The 25,144-nt window shown below is 39.4% G+C and overlaps 1 protein-coding gene across 1 annotated transcript in view; it reads left to right on the forward strand.

The window, feature by feature from the left end:
- Positions 1–25,144, forward strand: part of CMYA5 (cardiomyopathy associated 5) — a gene marked incomplete at both ends in the record, with an annotated part of 94,907 nt that overhangs the window by 52,953 nt on the left and 16,810 nt on the right. The window contains 7 exons of the mRNA XM_080712395.1: positions 4,312–4,407; positions 5,483–5,716; positions 7,280–7,302; positions 11,777–11,895; positions 17,044–17,193; positions 20,003–20,149; positions 21,753–21,900. Coding sequence (XP_080568521.1) covers positions 4,312–4,407; positions 5,483–5,716; positions 7,280–7,302; positions 11,777–11,895; positions 17,044–17,193; positions 20,003–20,149; positions 21,753–21,900 — 917 coding nt within the window. The remainder of the gene's footprint in view (positions 1–4,311; positions 4,408–5,482; positions 5,717–7,279; positions 7,303–11,776; positions 11,896–17,043; positions 17,194–20,002; positions 20,150–21,752; positions 21,901–25,144) is intronic.

The following is a 25,144-nucleotide window of genomic DNA, read 5'->3' on the forward strand; positions in this document are numbered from 1 at the left end:
CTGCCTTTGATGGCTTGTTATCCTATAGCAATGGTCCTTAATTGCATAAAAATGCCAAATAATTTTAAACTTAAAAAATACACTTTTGAAGGCTAAATGTGGTGGTACATGCTTGTAATACCAGTACTTGGGAGGATTAGACAGGAGGATGATAGTTTCGTGGTCAGCCTCAGCTACTTAGTGAGGCCCTCTGCAACTTAGTGAGACCCTGTTTCCAAGTTTAAAAAAATAAAAAAGGTCTTGGAGTATAGCTCAGAGGTAAAAGGTCCCTGGATTCAATCCCCAGTAATACACACACAAATTATATATATATATATATATATATATATATATATATATATATATGCATAAATTATATATATAATATGCATATATGATAATATATGCATAAATATTATATATAAAACATATACATATCTATCTATCTATCTATCTACATATATATATCTTTAAGGAGCTGGATGGGGTTGCATAATCCTATAATCCCAGTTACTGGGGAGGCTGAGGCAGGAGGATTGCAAGTTCAAGGCCAGTCTAGGTAACTTAGCAAGACTCTGTCCCAAAAAAAAAAAAATGGTGCCGGGGTGCTGGCATTATGGCTGGGTTTAATCTCCAGTATCAGCATCACCTCCTCCACCCCCCCCCAAAAAAAAAGGAGAAGAGAGAAAAAAAATACACTTTTGAGCATAAAATATATCCTAATTTTCTATCATCTATAATATTGTCCTTTAAATGTATACATATATTACATTTAGAAATTTTATTGTAAGTTTTATTTAAATACTCAAAGACAGTAGGATTTTAAGTTCTGGAAATACCCATATTTCTTTTTTGCTTCTAAAACGTATGTTAGAAATGGAAAATATTTTCATTCTTTTAGAAGCTATCTAGAGAACTCTAATGTTCAATGTAAAAAGTTAGTCCCAACACATGTCCTTATGTATGGGATTGTAAATACTCCATTTCCCAGAGATGCTGTTGGAAATGAGCATTTAGTCTTCTGGACTCCCATCTATTTTCTGATATCCTTCTAATGGTCTCTCTATTCTTGCCTCTTAAATCCATTTCCCAGACAGGAGCCAGACAGACTTTAAAATTAGCAAATAATGACAAAAATTTGACCTAGTCTGTGCCAGGCACTGTAGTAAGTTCTTCTTACAGGATGCCTTTTAATCCTCTTAACAACCCTGTCATTAGCATCAATTTGCAGATAACCAAATGGGCTCAGAGAGTTATATGGTCTGCCCAGAATCGTGGGAGGCAGAACTGGGATTATCTGAAACTAGAGCTCATGCTTTTTGAAAGTATCCATATTCCTTGACTCAGTGGCTGCTAATGGTAGTGATTCTCAAAACAACCATTCAATTAGGTCATTATGAAATAACCGTCAGACTCATTTTGATTAACTAGGATAGCATATTAGAATCTTGGCTTATTTTTAGTCTGTACCCGATGAACCCTTCTCAACTTTTCTGATATTCGTTCCATTTCCCTGGATGATGTTTGAAGATTAGGAGGGGGGCAATTTCTTTTGTGAAATCCAGACATTGGCTGCATTAGCTCTGGTAAAAGTTCCTCATTCTTTGATGGCACTTGGTTTTGTTAACTAACAGCTTCTGCACGCTGTCAGTAGAAAGAAGACTGGTTTTTTTCATCCTTTTTAATTATGTTCTGTTTATCTCCAAGTTTTAGACACTAAAAAGTAATTGTCCAAATATTGTCAATTTAAAAAGTAAAAAAGTAGAGAGATAGAATGTCTCCTGCTTTAAAAGTATTTTTAAAAATTTTGTCTTCATCTTCTCTAATAGTCAAGGAGGAGAAGGAGAACGTGGAAACAAGTTGACAAAAAGCCAGGGAGGCTTGCTTAGTTTTAGTAGTTAACCATGAAAAGTAAGGACTGGGTTGGTGCTGGGCTTGATAGTGTACATCGTATAATCCCAGTACTTGGGAAGCTGAGACAGAAAGATCGTGGGTTCAAGGACAGGCTTAACAACATAGCAAGACTCTCAGCAACCTAGTGAGAATTTGTTTCAAAAATTAAAATATAAAGGGCTGGGACCCAGGAGAAAATGTACCCACTGCAACATGAGTCTTCTAGTTCCTTGGAAGTGAAATATTTCATTGTCAATAAATAAACTCGTAGTAGCCATGGTAACCTCACCTGGGTACTGCCATCCTTTCAAATCTCAGCATTTTAGTTTAGCTGAAACAGCAAAGCCCCTACGAGTCCTTCTAATTCTGCAATATCTTACTTTTATAAAACAATGGCACAAAGCAGTGATCTCCTTGATTTCCAAACCTAGTTCTAAGACAAGTCACCAAGAAGAACTGACCTCCGTAAGTTTTACTGTTTAACGCCACTCCTCTAACCCAGCCCTCGGTCCACTTCCCCTTGTTCCAACCTTCCTCTACCTCACTGTCCTGTCATCTGCTCTTTGGGTGTGACCTAATACCCAACCAATGGGAACTTGCTGAGCAACATATGCCACTGTTTTCTCTTCCAAATGTATCAGTATCTTAGACATTTCCAAAGTTGACTCAACTCAGTAAGTATGATATATGCTGTGATCAGAGGCAAGCGCCAGCTATTAGTGCAGGTAAGACATGCTGCCATGTAGAATAGGCTTGGGTACCTAGGTGAGGATTCAAATGATAATTGGTTAATACCATCCATGTTGAGTGTGAAATCTCCATGGGGACCTAAGTAGGGAAATCCATCCAGCCATGACATACACAGGTCTAGGGTTTGATCACAACAATAGAGAATCCCACACAGAAATCATTGCAACAATTGAAGTCATCAAGGGAAGGAATTTAGAATGGAAGGGAATGGAAGAGAAGCCAGCCTGGTGGAGCACGCTTGAAAAAAATAATAATAAAATAAAATAAAATAAAATATAAAGGGCTGGGAATGTAGCTCAGTGGTAGGATCTCCCCTGGGTTCAATCCCCAGTAACACACACACACATACACACACACACACACACACACACACACACACACTCAGTTGAAAAGCGTTGTAGCTTGCACATTCTCTAGTGTTTAATGGCGGGTTTTCGTGCCTCCCTGGGGACATGTACACATGACTTGCGCCCTTGCTTCTCCTTTTCCTCCCTAGTCCATCCCCATCGTCATGGCTTATCTTGTCCATCATTTATTTTCATCCTTCCTTTTTTTTATTTCTATTTACTAAACTCCTGTTCTGGGTAAGGAATGGTGCTAATCATTGAGAGTGAGAATAGGGAATAAAAAGATGGACTTGTAGCTCCCCCAATCAGTTCAGAGTTTTGGGAGCACAATGTGCTGAGGAACTCACCTTCTGGGAGTGAAACAGTGGGTGGAAAGGGAAGGGGAGGATCGTGTCTCTAAACGCAGATGCCTGGCTGAGTCTTAAATGATCTAGAGCTTGTCTCCCCCAGTGCAGGGGAGAAAGCACATTCGACAGCTAGTGAGTATCATAGGAAAAAGGCGTGCGTATGAAGAGAGTCCCAGGAAGAGACACTGATGGTAGCCTGGGGGTTGGGAGGTTCTGGAGGTAGGGGCTGTGGTGGGAAGTAGAGGATGGGTCCCGAAGAGGCTTTATCATTGCAATATCTTCATCATTCTGAGGATAGTGAATCAAATACCCGAAGGTCTGCCATTTTGTTTCATTGTTTAAGTTTAGCAGGATAGAATACTTCTAAGTTTATAACTCTGGGTAAAGTAGATACCATCTACCCCATCACGCCATATGTTTTCTAGTTGAGTGTCACCTCTTGAGTAGTTCAACCCTTTGAAGGTCTTCAGAGCTTTTGGGTGCCCTTAACAGACAGTTTGTAGGGCGAGATGTTCTAGGCACACCCAAGACCATTGGTATGAAATATAAAGACCCAATGCAGGTGTATTGAACTAGTTTAGCAAAAAGCCTGCTATTTCAGAATGTATGAAAGTTGAGGCATTACTAAGTACTATGGAGTCCATAGTACTTAGTAATGCTTAGTAATTACTCCATAGTAATTTAATGAATCTATAGTTCATTAAAACAAGCACAATTTTAGCTCCCCAATTTACTAAGAAGTCCTTTCTTTTGTATAAGAAGTTAAATTGTCTTTCCATCGTTTCTTTTGAAGTCCTTACAAACCTCCTAATTGTTCATCCTACACAATTATGTACAGTCAATTTAGATGAAGCAGCAAAAATAATTCAAAATTGATTTGTTAGTAAATGTGGTAAATCTCTATCAAATATATTTATAAGGAATTGGAGCCCACTGTTTGAAATTCTTTTCCCAAATGTTACATAATAAGAATATTTTTAATTCCTATCTTTTAGGTTCAATTAGCAGAATTTCTTGAAAATTTACAAGAAAAGTCCTTGAGGATTGAAGCCTTTGTTAGTGAGATAGAATCCTTTTTTAATACCATTGAGGTAAGTTAATATTATTCCTTTTACTTTATCACTAATAAATGGTCCTGAGATCAAAGGATCTGAATCGAGGTGTGTGTGTGTGTGTGTGTGTGTGTGTGTGTGTGCATTGTTTGTCATTGTTGGTTTTGTTTCATTAGAAGTGAGGGTCCTTAGAGTTTTGGGATTGGTCCTGCAGAAATTCTCTGAATGGCTGCCCAATGCCCCAGGCCCAGGAATGCCTCCCATGGTATAACCATCTTTGATGGGTTCACTCTCTCCCGGCTGCTGGCTTTTGCCCCTCCACAGTGAGGGGATTAAGTAGAAATGTGCCATCCTTGCATAGATGGCTCAGGCACCCCCACTTGTCAATCAGCAGTGGCAGAGGGCCCACGGCCTCTGCAGGAGGCTGCTGTATGAGTCCTCTACTTCTGTTGTAGATCAGTGACCACCAGGTAAGCATTTTTCTGTCCCATTTCCCCAAGTGTCCTTTTTAGAGAGTAAATATGTGATTGCCTTATCACTAGCCCTGCTAGTGAGCATAGCCAGGCATCTGGGTATATCTAGGCGGACAATACAGTTTTTCCCACTCTCTGAAGCTGCCCCCTTCCTGGAGAACATTTGAGAATGTAGGACCCTGTTTGATATCCTGGCATCTCTCTCTCTCTCTCTCTCTCTCTCACACACTATAATAGTGGAGTGCTAAAAATGACACTCGCCCTTCTCCACCACCTGATAGCCAGGGAGCCTCACTTGCCGTGGTGCCATTTTCAAGTTTTATCTATGGGAAGGCAAGTGGGCAAGATGCACATACATATAATTGTCTCACTTCCTTCTTCCTTCCTTTTCTGCTTTTTTTTTTTTTTTTGAGTTCTAGTATCTAAAACCTTTTCGATGTAACTCTTACAGTTAATTCCATTGCAAAGCTAATGATGCAAAGGGGTTTTGTAGTTGGAAATTCAGGCTGTGCACTTAATGTCTGATTCTCTTATCCGGATGCCGAAGGTTGATTCTATAAAAGGGATAGGGATGGGGAGAAAAATAAAGAAGGCATACCCTTCCTGTTTCATTGAGAAGTGCTTTTGTTTTTCCCTCCTAGGAAAACTGTAGCAAAAATGAGAAAAGGCTAGAAGAACAGAACGAGGAGATGATGAAGAAGGTTTTGGCACAGTATGATGAGAAAGCCCAGAGCTTTGAGGAAGTGAAGAAGAAGAAGATGGAGTTCCTGCATGACCAGATGGTCCATTTCCTGCAGAGCATGGACACTGCCAAGGACACCCTGGAGACCATCGTGAGAGAAGCAGAGGAACTGGACGAGACTGTTTTTCTGACTGTAAGTGCCAAGGGAAGCAGGTCTCAGCCCCTGGAGCCCACGAGTATACTGTTAATTCATCTTTCAATATTATTTAAAATCATTTACATCTCAGTGTGGGGCCCATAAAATTCTGGCATTTAAAAAAAAATTGTAGAGCTGCATGACACCCATAGACAAGGCCTCATGAATCCTGAAAGCCCTAATGACCGTGCAGCTGGAAGAGCCGTGGGGGGGGGGGTCAGGCCGCAGTGTCATCATGCCATGCTGTCACCTTCTGAGAGAGAGAGAGAGAGAGAGAGAGAGAGAGAGAGAGAGAGAGAGAGAGAGAAAGCAACCTTACAGTCATATTCACACCACACCTTCCCTCTGCGGGCCAGCCCTTAGCCTCTGAGACTGTCCTGTCTACATTCCAGTCTGAGGTGGCCACTCATGTGAACCATTTCCTCCGAGCTTAAGATAATTGGCTGAGAGTAACATTTTGGGATACTTTTAGATGCACAGAGGTGACATAAACTGTGGTACCCCTCTCAAGGACTATGGTGGTGTTTTTACAAGGGCTTTATGGAGAATGAGGTTTCTTAATTTAAGCAAACAACTCTGGACAGGGAGAGTCCTGTGGGTACTCCTCAACAGATACCACAGAGGCAGCTCTTGGCTTCTCAGAATTTACTAGAGCTTTCAATAAGATGCTGGTTCTCTGTGGAGCAAGGGTGTATGGGGCATAATGGAGATGTTTTTCTAGAAGGCAGGTCCGAGCCTAATCACCTGCTAGGAGAAAGCATCACTCGATGACCTGGGACCTCCTTTGCGAAGCTCCTTGTCCTCCTAGTTCTCTAGTAAAGCTTGGACACAGAGCCAAGACCACTTGGAGCAATGCTGAGCTTTTGATTTGTCTCTAGGGACACTTTAAACAGGGCAAATTTGTAACCAAGGTCGGTCATCTCCAAAGGAGAAGCAAAATCATTAGGTTACCTTATGTTTAATTAAGACAAATACCCCTTACGAAGGATAACATGAATAATGTGCCTTGTGTCCCCTGACAATCTCATCTTTGTTTGATAAGAGTTCCTTCTCTCCAGAACAAACTAAAAAAAAAAAGAAGCATTTTTCCCCTGTTTATGCGAGTGATAAATATCTATTCTAGAAAAATTGGAAAATACAGGAAAGCACAGAGAAGATATCACTCAAAGATAACTACTGATTACATTTTTGATATATATCCCACACTGAGCAAATTCAAGTCATTTTTCTTGCGTTGGAGAATTCTATCCTGGAAGCTAAGTCATTTGTTAATAGACTGAAGCAGAGTATAAGCAACCAATGCCAGCCTGGCTGACCAGAGAGCGCAGCAGTGAACTGCAGACTAAAGCCCCTCTCCACACCTGTTCACACCCCTGAGTCACTCTCTACTGCCCAGGCTGAAGGCCCAAAGAGAAGCAGCTTCCTGGAATCCAGGCAGAATGCTTTTTCATCCTATGTGATGTTAATGTTCTGGGTTGGTTTTTCTTTTTGCGGTTAATTAGATTTATTTTCTCTCTCTCCCCCTCTCTCCCTTCTTCCTCTCTTCCCCACCCCCACAAGTCATTTGAGGAAATCAATGAAAGGTATATAAAACACGGCACGATGTATTGGTGACTGAGAATAGCATGACTGGATGTTTTATTTTTAATATTTTGATGCTTTATAGAAAACGAACTGCCAATTAAAAAATACATTACTGAGCTACCGGAGTCTCGCTTTTAGACGCAGTGCTTTTAAAAGCGAAATGACAGCTTTGAAAGAAAATTGCATGTGCTTTACTTAAATAACAATTATCATAATGTAGATTTTTTAACTGCTTCCTTGAGATGTATTCTGTATATTCAGCCTAATCTAGAACATCTTTCCCGTCACTGCATACAACAAAATTTTGTAGATACTTAGACTTATTGGTTAAATATGAGTATGTGAAGGAATCGCCCCTTATCTGCCTTGAGTAATTTTATGACTTATGTAATCTTAATGGCACGTTCACTCTCATTTTCTCTTCAAAAGACAGTCATGCACTTATCTTTTCTTTCTGCTAAGCTAACCCAAATGAATCTTATGCTTTTGATTTTGTTTTGTTTGTTGGTGTTTTTAACACTCAGTGTAAGAGACTCATTCCTTTGAAAGGCAAAACACTCAAACAAGAAATTAGAAAATGTCTATAAAAGAATAACATCAAACTTAAGTTTATTTATTTATTTTTTTCAGTGCTGGGGATTGAATACAGAGTCTGGGCATGCCAAGCAAATGCTCTACCACAAAGCTACCCCCTAGTCCTTATGTTTATTTTTTGGCACATCTGAAATTAAAATTCTCATATTGATCTTACCTTTTAACTTTTGCCCCATGGCAAAAAAAAAAAAAAAAAAAAAAAAAAAAGACTGATGTCTTTCCTATTGGTTGAGCCTAATGTTTTGCTTTTTCACTGTATTTTTAAGTGTGTGGATTTATAGTGTTATTTCTTATATACTGAACAATATAGGCACATTATTTATATTTCATGCATTCATAAAAGATAATGATCAGTAAGAAAATGCGGTGAATGCAGATTTTCAAATGCTTTTACCTTAAAAATGTTACGGAGCTAAGCATGGTGGCACATGCCTATAATCCCAGTATTTGGGAGGGTGATATGGGAGGATTACAGGTTTGAGGCCAGCAACTTAGTGAGACCCTCTTTCAAAATAAAAAATAAAGCCGGGCGTGGTGGCGCACGCTTGTAATCTCCGCGCTTGGGAGGCGAATACAGGAGGATCGCACAGGTACAAAGCCACCCGCGCTGGCTTAAGAGACCCTGTTTCCAAATAAAACAGTATAAAAAAAAATAGTGGTCTTGGAGTGAGCCCGGAGGTAGAAGGGTTTCCAGAAACCCCAGGACCACCACCAATAATAATAATAATAATAATAATAATAATAATAATAATAATAATAAATAAAATAAAAATAAAAAGGGCTGGGGATGTAGTTCAGTGGTAGAATACCTCTGGGTTCAACTCCCAGTGTCACAAAAGAAAAACTATGCTATGGACTATTTTTACTTTTTAAAGCATCAGAATTTGCTGGTATGAATTGATAACTATTTAATACTAAATGCTAATATTTTTGGTTTTGTGTTTATAATTGTTAATCCATGTGTCATTTTAATTAATTTCTATTACACTCTTCAATTGATAATTAATCTTTTTTTTTTTTTGCAGTACTGGGGATGGAACTCAGGGGCATTCTACCTCTAAGCTACACCCCCAGCCCTAGTTTTTATTCTTTTTTTGGAAACAGGATCTCACTGAGTTGCAAAGGGTCGCACTAAGTAGTAGCTGAGGCTGTCCGTGAACCGTGATCTTCTTGTCTCAGCTTCCTAAATGCTGGGATTACAAGCATACGCTACCACACCCGGCTGAATTAATTCTTTTTAAAGCTACAAGTTATCTAAGCAAAATACTTTTGGGATAACCATTATTTTTTTAGGAAAAAAAATGACAGCATATTTTAGGATTTGGTGAAGAAATATGTGTAATTAAAGAAAGCCCCATTAACCTATGTGTATACACTCATATAGACACAAGACTTTCATGTCTTCATGACAACTTCTGCCTCTAAGTCCCAATTTTATTATAATTCCTCTGTGAGAAGTACTATATATCTAGTTTATTTTACCTTGCCTTTTCTCTGTCTTTTCATATTCTATCTCTAAAGGCAGTGCTTGTATATAAAATGATTTTTCTCAGCACTAAGAATGCTTAAATTAAGGAATGCTGTCAAGCATACTTAGACTCTACATTTGCATATCTTGAAAAACACATTTGCTTAGAAAATGCTGTTCTGTTAAGGGGATGCATTTTTCCCTCTGCTTTGCTCTTTTGTATTATAATAATGAAAAAGAAAGTCAACGCCATTGTAGAACCTACTTATGAAAGGATGTCTACTTGCCCTTTCAAATGCTAGTGTTAAAATTGAACAGGTCACTGCATAAAGGAAAACTCAAACATTTTTCTTGTGGTATCTACAACTAGAGCTTTTGTGCTATAAAAAAAACAAAACCCTGTATTTAGCCAGTGATGCGTATTGAGAGGACTAGTGTATGTGTTGGTCACCATTTTTTGTTAATTCCGAGTCTGTTGTTTGCCCCTCTGCATTCTCAAGATTTATGAGGCCTGTTTTGTTTTTCCTTACCTGAACCATTTATAGTCCTCCCAAACATCCTCATTGTCTTTATCCACTTGCTCTGGTTCTTCCACAGATACTTGTCAGAGTAAACTTCTTAACTTGCATGAACATTCTGCAGCTAGCCCTGCCTTAAGTAATAAGCTTAAAGGCTGGAGGGTGGGCAGGTTTAAGTCCTACCTAGCAATTTATCAAGATCCTGTTTCAAGATAAAATATAAAAAGGGCTGAGAGGGGCGTAGTTTGGAGGTAGAATGCCCCTGAGTTTAATCCTCAGTACCAAAGCCAAAACCCAAACATTGCCAGCTGGCCATGGTGGTGCACGCTTGTTATCCCAGCATTCGGGAGGCTGAGACTGGAGGACCACAGTTTGTGGACCGCCTCAGCTACTTAGTGAGGCCCTCCATAACTTTGTGAGACCCTTGTCCTTGGGATCCATCTCCAGACCCGCAAAAACAAAACAAAAAAAACATTGCCAAACACCAAAAACAAAAGTAGAATTTGAAACTCTCGGTGGGCATGAAAGGCTCTTCACGGTCAAGCCCTATCCACATTTCCTTTCATACCAGTTTCTCAACTCCCATGGTTCCCCAAGGTGCCCTCTGGTCCTCTAGTGCCATCCATATTTTTTAATTTCTCCACCCCTTTGGTCATACTGCTCATCTATCTTTAATATTCACACTCCCGTTTCTGCCTAGGAAACTTCTGCTCATTTTTTAAACACCAGCCCAAATACCACTCCCTCTTTGAAGCCTCTTCTGGAACCATCTCTCCAAGATCAAGTGGCAGTTATGGTGTCTTAACAATACTAAGCAGAGAAGGCACTCTTTAAATATGTTGTAGTCTTTTATCCTTATACTGACCCCAAACCCACCATCCCTGAGCTCCCAATATTCCCCTTCAAATGAAACTATTGTCTCTTATTTATTCAATATTTATTAAGTGTCTACTATGTGCCAACTAATGACCAAAATGGTCCTTTGCTGATTGTAAATTATATTCTGTTGAAGACAAGAGCTGAAAAACAAATAGGTTTTGATAAGTTTGAAAAAAATAAAATTAAGTAAGGGGCAAGCCCTGCTGTAGTACAGGGTACCCTCTGAGGAGGAGACATTTAAAAGGAGAGCTAAATTAAATGAAGGAAGGAGCTACACGAGTATCTAGGAGAAGAAAGTTCCAGCAGCATGGGTGAAGGTGGGTCTATTGCTTGGAAAACCACAAGGTCCATAGGACTAACGCTGATGAAGTCCCTGGGGTTGGCTGGTCTCCTGAAAGAGAGGCCTAGGCCTGCATGAGAGAGGACGTGGCGGAGAGCTCCCAATCTACTGTGAGGCCCCTTCTGCTGTGCCTCATCTGGTCTTTGGACAACGGGAGGCCTCTCCCTCTCTCACTGCTCTGTCCCCAGTACACAGTATAGTAGGTAAGCCATGTTTTTGGATGATTAATGACTAGAGGCTTGGTACCAAGGGTGGATAATAGCAAGGCTATTGTGCGGTATGTATATTTCCAGATGGGCCTGGATATTTATATTCTTTAGGAAATAAAGGAAATACTCGTCGATAGAAATGAAGTAATTTTTAGGACTAACTTTATAGAAAAAAAATGAAAGACTATAATTTGATAGACTTTTGTTTTTAAATGTGAAGTTATAGGAATGAACTGTTCAAAATGTTCAAGATTACTCAGAGCCTAAATAGCCTAAGCATAAATAGATTTTAGACATATATCTTCAGACTCCAAAACTATTTCCATCTCCTTTGGATATGGTGGGGGACTTGGTTCGTACAAACTACCCCTGGCCACATCGGCTTCACCTCGAACAGTTGTTTTTTGGCCGCCATTCGGTTTGCTAATACTTTGTTGACTCATGGAGAGACATGTCCCCTGCTAGGTTGCTTTCTGCAATGGAGAGTACAGCTTCTTTAGAGAAAATGCCTGCTGCCTTTTCCCTGTTTGAACATTACGATGACAGCTCTGCCAGAAGTGACCAGATGTTAAAACAAGTGGCTGGTAAGCATTCTAATATATTAATTTCCTGATGAAATCTAGTAGCTCTTGCTTGTATGTTTTGCAGCTTCTGTAGCTGGGAACAGAGAAAGGTTGGTTATAAAATTTTAAGACTCAACTCTGAAATAAAGCATGAGGCCAGCCTCTCATTGTGGTGATGAACTGCTTTTCCATCTGAAGCTTTATAGCTGTGTTGGGGTTAGAGGAGGTGGGAGGAAGAAATCATAGAGCCAGAATCTTCTCTCTCCCTCTCTTCCTTTTGAAAACAGGATTTTTCTCCATCTCTGTAAAAGCATGATGTACTTTGTACCAGCAGCCGAATATAGAAGGAAAAGGGAATCAAATATTTTCATATGCATTGAACCTATTTTTCCTTGTGAGTGGTTCCCCCCTTTGCATTTGGTTCTTTTTCCTTTTTTCCTTTCCTTTTCCCAAACCAAATAAATTAGTTTAGAGAACTAACAGCTCAGCATCATGGTCTGTAGCCAGGAGCCTCCCACTCAGCTGTCAGGAGCATCCTGCTGGCTCTTCAAAATATTTTTTAATGTGCTATTTTAACAAACAAGACAATGAAACTTATTTAGATTTCACAAAGCTGCCATGTTTCAAGTTACTGAGTTTTGCTTACTGTACAATGTGCTCAGATATCCTCTTAAAAACATACTATATTCTCCCCAAACTACCTTAAAGATGGTAGTTGTGTCTATGTTGAAAATTAACTTTCATTTTACTAGTTTAGTAACTAGTAAAAGACTACTGAATCTTTAAAAAGACAAAATATAAAAAAAACCCAGCGAATCAAAACCAAAAACCGAAAAAAACCCAAAACCAAAACCAAAAAAAAAAAAAAATCCCCACAAAAATCTCAACAATCTTTTACATAAAGCAAAAATTTCAGTCATTTATACTAATGGATTTTCTTTAGAAATATCTCAGAACAAAAAGATATTTTCTTGTAACATCTTTAGGAGACATTAAATTTGAACAGTAATGGCAAACTAAAAAATTCTGATGGACAGAGCAGATCTTTTGCTTTTAAGGGATGAATATATTTTTGAATACCTGATGGATAATGAGAGAACATATTATGTATTTTATTTTTAAATTCTGTAGCACTGAAGACCGAAAACAGGGGCATCTTGCCTTTGAGCTATATCCCCTGCCCTTTTAATATTGAAACAGGGTCTTGTCAAGTTGCTGGGGTTCTTGCTAAGTTACCCCTGAACCTGCGATCTTTCTGCCTCAGCCTCCCAAGTACAGCGATTGCAGGTGTGCACCACCACGCCCAGCTGTACTTATTTTAGAGGCCACAGATTTCTGTTGTTTTAAAGCGGTAACTGCTCACAGCCCTCTGTGGAGGAGGCTTGTCTCCCAGAGATAAATGTTACTTTATGTCTCTGTTTCAGACAACTGGAGCCCAAGGTGACTTGCTCCTATTGTTTTTTTGACCAATGATACTTTTCCAGATATAAAGTTCTCACCTGATACCTAATCATTCTGATGACTCCATACCCAAACGAAGCAGATGGAGGGAGGGAGGATGTGAGTTTTTCCAGGAGAACCCGCTGTTCTTCCCATATATTCCATACTGCGGGAGGCTTGGTGGAGACGGTTAAGCACAGTCAGCTACCTACCCTCACAACACCCCTCCCCCATAGAGGTCGTTGTTCCTTTTGACAGACAAGGAATGAAAGGAACAGGACTGCTCAACCACGCAGCTGGTTGGGAGGAGTGTTGGGGAGTTTGGTTCAGAGCCTTTGCCCTGTGGTGAAGAGGCAGAATTCACTGCTGTGAGAGAGATAAACTCAGATTAGTGGTGGCCAGGGTTCCCTGACTCTGGCTTCTAGGGGTTTTTCATTTTTTATTTGTGGCAAAATTACGAAACATAAAATTTACTGTGTTAGCCATTTTTATTTTACGAGTCAGTAGTACTAAGTACTGTAGTATTGCTGTACAAATGTTACCGTCCTTTTCCAGAACTCTTCATCTTGCAAAACTGAAACTACTCCCATTTAATACTCTCTATTCCCTTCGTTCCCTCGGCCCCTAGAAACCATCATTTTTCTTTCTTTTTCTATGAATTTAATTACTCTAGGCACCTCAGACAAGTGAAATCATAAGTATTTATCTTTTTGTAGCTAGCTGATTTTACTTAGTGTGTTTCCACATGTTGTAGCATGCATCAGAACTGTCTTCCTTTTTAAGACTGTGTCATCACATTTTGGTTATCCAACCGTTCTTTTTTCCACTGATGAACGCCTGGGTTGTTTCCATTTGTTGGCTATTGTGAATGAATAGTGCTGCTCTCTTGGGGAGAGTTTGGGAAGCGAGGCTGAGCAGCAGAGATCTATACCCAGACACAGGTGCTGAAGTTCAGGTGGATTAGCGCTTAGCTCCCCGGGAGTGACGGCTCTTTATGGCCACATTCCACAGGACAGAGGGAATCCAGGGGTGATTCCTCTGCTCAGTGCTTTAGCTTTTGGTAAAGAAATCCTAAACTTCCTCCCCCTTTTTTTTGTATCATACTTATTCAAGTTTATCACTACAAAAGTGTATTTAGAGTTGCTAACATATAAAATTTGGGTCTCTGTTGTTTTTTTACCATAAAGGAATTACGAATCTAGCCATTATTATTACATTTGTGAAACATTCTTATTTCCTTCTTCATTTCATAATAGTTTGAAGAGGAAGAGTATTTCTTGCTTTTAAAGTCAGATGTTTCAACTTTAATTCTTTGAGGGGGAAGGAGCACATTAGTAACAATATGATTTCTAGCTCATAAGCTTTCATTCTCTACCTCTGCTCCTTCCTCAGAATGAGGTGACTTTTGAAGGGTCAATTATTATTAGTTTTTAAGTTGGGTAATTTGCCTGTGAGAGAGAGGAGTGTAAAGAGATGTTACTGTTTTTTTTCAAAAGCAGATATGCAGAAAAGCCATGTGCAGTTGGTAGAAACGAAAGGGAGGCCATGCTCTTTGCTCATGACTCAGGAAGCTCCCGGCACTGCTTCAAAGACCACTGCTAATAGTTGAACCGTCCCTAGACCTGGTCACAGGAAAACAGACTGAATCACCTCTAGCCAAATGGACTCCTGTGGGGAAGACAAAACGCTAAAGTCAACACCAGTATGAGGGTCCCTGAGCATTGCCAGCCCACGGGGCAGGGCTCTGCAGTGGGCCTGCCTCCTCATACAGCCTTGGGCTGGCCTCCCTCTGCAGCCACGTGGCTTTGCCAGCTGCTGGGGCTCTCCCATCGCTGGGGGCCTCCTGCCTCATGAACTCGATTCTCCTGCTCCTGCTACGGCCGCCTTGCCTCCCAAGTGCCGTCCTGGTTATGCATGCGTCAGTCACATTCTTCAGCACTTGTCATACATTATCTTGCTTCTTACAGCAACCCCAGGAGGTAATGGCGTTATTACCGTTTTATCATCTTAGAGCCGGGGAACAGAGGCTAAAACAGAGTAAGTGAGGATCTGACTTTAGCCCTGGGCCAGCCTCTCTGCTCTGAAGCTCAGGAACTTGAACATACTTCTATCCGCTGTCTCAGTTTTTCATAACTATGTGCTTTATGAAATCTTTTCAATGTTTCTCTTTTTTGAAAAATTTTTTTATTGGCGCATTGTAGTCATGTATCTTAATGGAGCACAAGATGGTAGAGGCATATAGGCACACATCACTCATTTAGCCCTTCTTTAGACCTATTTTTTTTTTTTTACAGTACTGGGAATTGAACCCAAAGCAAAGGCAGTGTACCTCCAAGCTACGCCCTGAGCCCTATTTCTTATTCTTTATTTTGAAACAGGGGTCTCACTAAGTTGCAAAGAGCCTCACAAGTTGCTGAGGCTTGCTGCGAACCTGTGATTCTTCTGTCTCAGCCTCCCAAATAGGGAATAACTAGGATTACAAGTGTGCACCACCATGCCTGGATTATTTTAACCCTCTTATTGTACTAACCTTTGTTTTTCTTTTAGTGTCAACTTGGCCCATCTTATTTTAGTAAGCTTATCTGTCAGAAAATTGTTGGCAAGGAAAAAAATAAGCAAACACACAAAATTAAAAGTACAACATCTTTTCAACTATGGGAATAACCTTTTCCTCTAACTTGTAAAATATGTTCATAATTTTGTGTCATAAATTTTGGAGGAGAATAAAGCTTGGTTTATGGTGTTATATGTACTATTAATATTCAATATACATAATTACAAACTTTAAAAATCTCTATCTAAACATTCAAGATTTACTGTCTTCAAAATTCAGAGTTAGCCGAGCATGGTGGTGCACACTTGTAATCCCAGCATTTGGGAGGCTGAGACCAGAGGATTGCAGTTTGCAGACAGCCTCAGCTACTTAGTAAGGCCCTCCACAATTTAGTGAGACCCTGTTTCAAAATAAAGAATATAAAACAGGGTAGGGGGTATAGCTCAGAGGTCAAATGCCCCTGGGTTCCATCCTCAGACCCGTAAATAAATAAATAAATAAATAAATAAATAAATAAATAAATAAATAACTATCAGAGTTATACTAGCTGTCTTAAACTTGTGCCTGATTCAATAAATAGGGGACTTCCTCCACTGTGTGGTCTTAGTATTTTAATTTAAAACAATCTGCAGACATAGCCATATTGGAAAAAGAAAATGGATAGTAGTTTCAGAAAGTATATTTTGATGTTTATTCATGCATGATTTTTTAGTTTGAAGATCATTGCACATGTACCTAAGAAGGGTTTCATTCTATTGGGATTATATACTTTATATTAATATAGAACAATACAGCATTGGTTATCCTGAAAAGGAACACTTTTTTTTTTTAAGGAAAGCCATGTCATTTGATATATCCTCCAACCTGTATAAGTTTATTTCTTGAAATATAAGACTACAGAAGAGTATTATCAGGTGGCCCTAGTTTGGTGCCCATTTTTGTTTATATGTACACAAATAAAATACATAGAGAACATCCTGAAGGAAGACACACTGGGCAGTCACAGTGATTGTATCCAAGGAATGTAATTGGGGCTGGATATTGGACACAGTATGAGAGACTCCATGTATTTTTGTATTGTTTGTATTTTTCCCCCAACAAGATGAGTATCTTTTGCAAAACAACCAATCAATAAAAAAGAGCCTTCATTACAGTAAGACATGCCTGTATTCCAGTTCCACAGCCTCCTAGACTAGAACCTCAGGAACCGAATTCTGCCACTAGCACAACGATCGCAGTTTATTGGAGCATGAACAAGGAAGATGTCATCGATTCATTCCAGGTGTACTGCGTGGAGGAGCCTCAAGATGACCAAGAACTAAATGGTAAGATTGCTAACACAAATATAAATGCATCTTAATATGAAGTATTTAAATATATGCATATAATGACTCTTTCCACAAAGCATTTATAGCCACTTAGAAAACAACAACAAAACCCTGAATAATCATATAGTGAAATAATAACAGAAAAGCAAAATTTGGAAATCAGGATCAAGGAAAACAAAAACCAAAAATGGTCAACATGAATTTTGTAAGTAAATTCAAATTTGACTTTGAGCTTTCAGAATAACAAGAACAATTTAGTTATTCTCATTTTCAGAAAGGAAGTACCACACCAGAGTTTCAGGGAGAACAAAATCTTAGTCAGTACCAAAGTTTGAAAGATGAGAGTAATGTGTCCCACTTTGTAGAGGAGAAAGCAGCTGGGCCCTACAGAACAGTCTGCCACAATAACTTTAACTGGATGTCACGGTCAGCAGATAAACCTTAGAGGCTAATTCAGTGCTCATGATCCTCAAGGCACAGGCATAGGTATGGGGTAGTCTCCTAGTGTCCTAAGTTGAGAGGACTTCTAGTAAGACTAGAAATAAACTAGGCAGTTTGAGATCGTACTTCTTGATGAATCAGCTGGAAGTGCTGGCATTTTGTGTTTCTTGTTGAAGACAGGCCCACCTGTTTTGGAAATCAGATGAGCATGTAGCAGGACTGACGTGCCATTATGAAACTCAGGAGCCTGATTTGTAATAAGGAATGAGTTGTAATATATTTCACGGTTACTAGGATTTAAGTTTTTTAAATGTCATGTGATAATTAATTTAGGAATATGAATGAAAAAAAACCAAAAAGCAACCATAGGCATACTGTAAAGTTGGCTAAGTTTGTCTCTATAGACTTCTGTTTAATTGAGAACCTGTTATCATAAACCTGTCACAACATAAGGAAATAAATGTTATGGCCCTTTTAGCAAATGAGAAAACTGTGTGAGGTCAGATAATTTGTCCAGCACTATACAACTTGTGCATGACAGGGGCATGATTGAAACACAGATCTTCCAGACTCATAAACAAAACCCTATGTTTTTTAGCAGGGTGTGGTGGCACATGCTTGTAATCCCAGCATTCCTGAGGCTGAGACAGGAAGATCACGGTTTGCAGCCAGCCTCAGCTACCTAGTGAGGCCCTTTGGAACTCAGTGAGACCCTGTTTCAAAATAAAGAATAAAAAATAGGGCTGGGCATGTAGCTCAGAGGTAGAGTGCCTCTGGGTACCATCCCCAATACCACAAAAAGAAAAACACCCCCCCAAAAAACCCCAACAATTCTGCTTTTATTATTTTGCGTTTTCTATGTGCTCCATCTCCACTCCTGCCCCCAATACTGTCTTGTGTTCAGTGCTTTTAATGGCACTATTGACATTTAGCTATCTGATGTCTACACTGTGATACCATGCTAGGCATAATATATATTATGTCCATTGATAAAAGGCGTGCCTAAAGAAATCCTAGTGAAAACTGTAGTCACAATTTCTGGCTATAGAGGAAATGTTTTTCAACATATTAGTCCTTAGGGACATTTCTTTGAACTAAACTATCTGTCCTGAACTGTTATTTCTTTTTTTAATATAATGTGCTTTTATTAGTGTATTATAGTCTCACATCATAATAATGTAAATCATGTTGACAGGATATACATGCACACAGCACTTGATGCCCCCCTGCCTCCTCCCCACTTCCCTCCTTCCCAATGCAGAGGATCGAGATTGATGTTAGTATATTCACATAGGTATACATAGTCTATGGTAGTATTTCCATTAATGAACATCAGTCTTCCTCCTCTGAACTATTATTTCATTGGAAAAGAGAGGTAGTTGAAAAGACCTGCCATTTTGAAGAGCTACTGTCTTTAAGGAACAATCTGAATTTTAACTCGTGTGTGTGTGTGTGTGTGTGTGTGTGTGTGTATGTGTTGCTGAGGATAGAACCCAGGCCTTCCTACATGCCAGACAAGTGTTCTACCATTGCAATCCCTTACCTGAAATGTGATATTCAGGAGTAGTAAGGGAGGATAACCGAAATTAATATAGGCTAATTTAGAAAAGAAAATAATTCTTTTTGAAGAAGAGATTTCAATAAAAATAATCATGTTGGCCCAACTGGGCAGATGTTCAGAATAGTATTGAATCATACTTACTAAAAATTAAAGTAAAGTAATTTAAAAAAATTTAAAAGGGAATGTCTTGATTGAACAAAGTTACTTCTTAGAATAGTTTAAAACCTATCAAAGTTAGTTAAGTATGTTTATAAATTGTAGCACTGTGTAGTTAAAAGAATTCTGGAATTCATGAGAAGACACCAGGATTTGAAACTTAGAAAGTCACACTGAATACCAAATAGTTTACTAATTTTTAAAGATGCCTTGTGGCATCTTAAGTTTAGAAAACATGGGGTTGTCGTTTTTAAAAATTCTGTACTCCTATGAAATGCTGGTATTGATTCTTAAGAATGTATAACTAAGATTTATGCAAACACAAACTTTATGCAATTTTAATATTTGCTATTGAAATTAATTACTTTAATTGTGGTATATGAAGCTTTAAGACTTACTAGTATGCTATTATTTTCTTGTATGTGCAAGTAATACTATGTCATTATAAATATTTATTTTCATAATGCTGTTCTTTTTTTAATCCTAAAGAGTTAGTTATCATCTAATGATATCTGTAAGTTTATAATAACACTGATACCAATTTTGTTATTCCACTGAACAAAAGCATACAGTACTTTTTTTCAGTAACTGTAACTTCAAGTTAGCTTTGGAAAACACCTTAGGGTTTCTGATTATGTTTTATGCTAGAGTTGGTAGAAGAATACAGATTGACAGTGAAAGAAAGCTATTGCAGTTTTGAAGACCTGGAACCCGACCGATGCTACCAAGTGTGGGTAATGGCTGTGAACTTCACTGGATGTAGCCTGCCCAGTGAAAGGGCAATTTTTAGAACAGGTAAGGATGCTGAAGGGATATTAAGAGGCAATACTCAATTTTTCACACTCTGGAGATCAACCAGTAAGTACTTATGAAGCACCTATTACATGGGGTATTGGGCAAAGTGCTGAGTTATGCAATGATGAACAAGACTTGAAATTCTGTTTGCAAGAAGCTCAGAGTCAAGTGGGGGTAATAGAAAAACAGAAGAACATATGTTTGTCAAGGGCAATGATTCAGATATGCACAGGTCATCATGAAAGCACCTAGAGGGGTACCTGAGATGGCCAGGAGAGGGACAGGATCAGAAATGGCTTCCTACAGCGTATGCCTGCAAAAAATACTATGAAGTAAAGTGTTAATGAAGCATGTTCCACTTGAAGACATATGAGCAGAGACATCTAGGTGTGATGAGAATGGAGTGTGTAGAATACTATTAGAAGTAATTTTTTTAACTTAAAGACAAGGAAAAACAGCTGGGTGTGGTGGCACATGCTTGTAATCCCAGAATTTAAGAGGCTGAGACAGGAGGATGGTGGTTTGTGAACAGCCTCAACTACTTAGTGAGGCTCTTTGCAACTCAGTAAGACCCTGTTTCAAAATAAAGAACAGAAAATAGGGCTGGAGGTGTAGCTCAGAGGTAGAATGCTCCTGGGTTCCATCCCCAGTACTGAAAAAAAAAAAAAAAAAAGGCAAGAAAAATATAAGGTGAGAAAGACTGACATATAGAAGCTGTGTTTGTGTTTGCAAGGGAAGAAGCCTGTGCATCAATATATCTGCGCTGAGAGATTGTGCTAATCAGCTTTCTATGGCTGTGACAAAATACTTGAGAAAAACAACTTAAAGGAGGACAGATTTATTTTGGCTCATGGTTTCAGTCCATCGTTGTCTGGCTCCATCGTCTCTGGGCCTGTGGTGAGGCAGGACACTGTGGAAGGGAAGGCATGGCAGCAGCTGGGGAGGGGGAGGAGCGAGAGAGCGAGAGAGAAAGGCCAGGACAAGAGATACCAGGCCAGGGCATGACTTCAGTGACCACCTAGCTCCACCTCCTATGGTTTCCTTCACCTCCCAGTGATGTCATCAGCTCTGAACCCATCTCTGGAGTTACCCGCTGATGACCTCTGATCCTCATGAGCCTCACCTCTGAACATTGCTGCAGTGGGACATCCCATATCCAAACTGTAACAGAGACCCCAAAATGTCTGAAGCAATGGGATTCAACTGGGTATACGATGGAATCTTTTCCCAGAGGCAGCAGCAGGTGCAGCATCAGTGGAAGTTGCAAAGCCTTTAAGATAATTGCAGCTCCCTCTGGGGAAGCATGAGCTTACCCCACTCCTCTGATGGCTATTTATCCTTCTTTCCTTCTAAAAAAACTTTTCTGAGAATCTACTGAGGACAAGATCATGGCTACCTTTAAAAGGAGAGGGGCAAAAAATGTAATTGTTACTTGCTTATACAATAGATGTATAAAGAAATTTTGGCGTCTTTGGATTTTTTTTTCGTCCAGAATAAAGTTTCGGATGAAAGACTAAAATAAGCCATGCCTAAGCATTCTTCCCAGGTATTAGGGAAGCAGAACTGGCACTGCTCCGTGGCTGACTTGCTTCTCTCTCTGCAGCACCCTCTACCCCTGTGATTCATGCAGAGGACTGTACCGTGTGTTGGAACATGGCCATCATTAGATGGCGGCCTGCCAACCCAGAGGCCACGGAGACCTACACTCTGGAGTACTGCAGACAGCACTCTCCTGAGGGGGAGGGTCTCAGGTAAGGCTTCCCTTCCACAGAGGAGACTGCCCAGTTCCCGGTTCCTAATCTACCTTCTGGACTTAGACTCACCAAGTGAGAAAAGCATCCTCAAGTCCTGCTGAGCTAATTAAGCTGTTGACTTGATTTGCAATTCCATCACTATCCATCAATGGACTCCAAGCTTGTAATAAAGCACATGCTACAATGCAGAATAATAACTCCCTTGTAAGAAAAATGTATGTGAATTTTAATAAGATAGAACATTCTTTGAGGTATATTTAACTTGAGTCATTAGACAGAATTTATGCATATTTTATGCACTTTTTACTAGCTCTATCAGAATAGGTACCACCTAACTCAGAAACTAATAGTGAGCTTGTGTATCATGTAAATCGGAATGTCTCCATAATATATTGGCAACATAAAGGAGCTAATTACGAATATATTATCACAGAGACATACCTGCCTCTCCAATCTACAGATTCTTCTAGTAAAAAAGAAATATGAAGCTCTCTCACTAAAATGACGACGCACAATTTATCAATAAAGGTCCATGATTCCACTACGCATTTGGTAAATGTTAATCCCCTTATGAGGTGGTGTTTCCTTAACCTTCTGGCTATAGAGCAACTGCCCATACTTTGATGAATATGCAGATTATATTTATCAGTATTCTTATTTTAATAAGAAGAGTTATATTTAGTTTTTTTAAACCAAGTGCACTCAGATAAACTATTTTGGTAGGATATGGAAATTATAAAAAATAGTATGAAATTAGACAGCTTTTTAAGCTCTTGATTATCTTCATGATCAATCAACAACTATTTATTTAGTTATGGTGTAAGGTTCCTATGACTGAACAATAATTATAGTTTCTTTCCAGTTGAAGACAGGCTTCACATAATAATGATCAAAGGATGAATTGGGGTTGAGCAGGGTACGTAGAGGTGGGATATAGACATTTCAGCAGAAGTGAAATTGCTGTATGTACAAGAATCTGGGATCTCTTTCCAGGTGTTGACTGTTGGAAGGAGGGCTTCATGGATCAGAGTACAGCTAAGATATGAGCTCTGGCCAGGAAGGGGTGGGGAGAGAGAGAAATTGATTTTAGTGAGCATTTTCTCTGTGCTCACCACTGGACTGTGTGCTTTATATATATTGCCTTACTTAATCCCCACAAGAACTCTGAGAGAGCCACTTTGAGACACTACTCAGCTAGTGAGTGGCAATCAGGATTCAAAACTCATTTCATCAGATTTCAGAGTTCAAGCTGTTGACACTTGTTTAATGTCACTTAGGGGAGTCCTGGACCTTACCTTCAAATCCCCCTTGATGCTGTGAGAATTTTACTCCGGCAGGGCCCCAGCCCCAGGGCAATGTCTCCCACCATCAGTAAGGAAAACTCATTTCTCTCTGAAGCTAGCTCAGACTGTTAAGAAGTGCTCTGAAGTGACTCATCTCTGTTATGGCATCAGTCCCCAGCTTGCATTTGCATAAATCATATCAGCACAGTTGGAGACTTAAATCAGCCTAAATCTGGAAACCTTGAGACCTGGTAGCCATCTCACAGAGAAAACTGGGATGCCATCTTAAAAATGTGATAGAGACAAGGGAAAGGACAAAAAGAAAGAAAAATAGTGTCCACTAAGGGCTCTGAACTTGTCAAAAACTGTGCTCTTGTTTAACCCCCTTAACAATCCTATAAGTTGGATAATGTCTCCATTACATCAGACTCCAAGAACTTAAAATGTTTTGGCCAATGTATTAAATGGTGGAGTGAGAGTTTGGGGGTTAGGAATCAAACCCATGTCTGTCTTATTCTTTCCTCTAGTTTTAAAACTCTCATCACTATGCAGATTGAGTTGACATGCTTCAGTAACCTGACAAATGGGAGTTAGTGTAAATCTTTAATTTTCCTTTGGCACATGAAAATATGAACAAAGAATGTACTACCATCCACATCTCCTTTGATTAATGTTTTTTTTTTTTTTCCTTTTGCCTGACGATTCAAAACTGTTTAAAAGGGTGGAAGATGGAGATATAGGTCAATGGCCAAGTGCTTGCCCAGCCTGCCAGGTGCTCTGGGTTCAACACCCAGTACCACAGACACACACACACACACACACACACACACACACACACACACAGGAGTATCTGTCTTACTTGATGTCAATAATGTACTCCAAACAAATTCTTCTATTAAAACCCAAGAGACCAATGACAGTTCCATTTACAGAGGGGAAAAAATGAGCACTCACCAATTTTATCAAAACCAAGCAGAATTTATTGAAACATAAAACCCACCACTAATTTATTTTATCTGAGACTTTGCCAGTGAGTTAATTTTTATTTTCTTTGCTACAAGAGCATAGAAGGGGCCAGATAAGCAGAAATTTATAATTATTTAGAACAATACAAAAATCCTTTGTTGTTATCAAGTAGAGTCCAGCAATTTTAAAAGTGAAGAGAATCTGGCCATGGTGGCGCATGCTTGTAATTCCAGTACTTGGGAAGATGAGACAGGAGTATCACAGGTTCAAGGCCAGCCTCAGCAGCTTAGCAAGCCCCTATATCAAAATAAAAACATAAAATATGGCTGCAGCAATAAGTCAGAGGTAGAGTGCCCTTGGATTCAATCATTAATACTGGGATTAAAAAAAAAAGTGACAGGAAAGTCCTTGTACGGATCTCTGCTGATGGTGTTAGGCTGTGTTGAAGATGGAGCTGCCTCCCAGTTAGGTGCTCAAAGATACCTCAGTACCAGCGCTGTAACAGTATGTCCAATCCATAGCCCAGGGTTGGCTCATTAGCCTCTGGAGCTCTGCTGAGTCTGACAATAGGTAATTTTTGAAGCAAGCAAAATTTTCTTGGCCACTAATTACTACTTTGTTTGCCAAGTTTATCACCAATCTACTACATTGGAGCCATCCTGCATCAATACAAGTCTCAAAGTTTTACGTCCAGGCTGGCCTCAACAGATTGGGAAATAATTCATCCTTACTCTCAGAGACCCAGGACTTCAGAACTCATTTTATTTCCTTGGGTGGAAGTAGCTATGTGTCTCAGATCTGGTTCTCGCAAACAACTTAAAAATATCCCTTAGGGTTTGGTGTTTGGAAACTATAAAATATGAACTATTTGGCCACAACTGGTAAAGCTCAATCTGAAAGATGTCAGCTATGGAGAACCAGTCAGACAGTAAAATCTATAAGTATGGAATACAAACTTTCATCACCTCTAGTCAACAAATGGAAACAATTCC

The sequence above is a fragment of the Muscardinus avellanarius genome (genome assembly GCF_963383645.1).
Source record: "Muscardinus avellanarius genome assembly, chromosome: 1".
NCBI lineage: Eukaryota > Metazoa > Chordata > Mammalia > Rodentia > Gliridae > Muscardinus > Muscardinus avellanarius.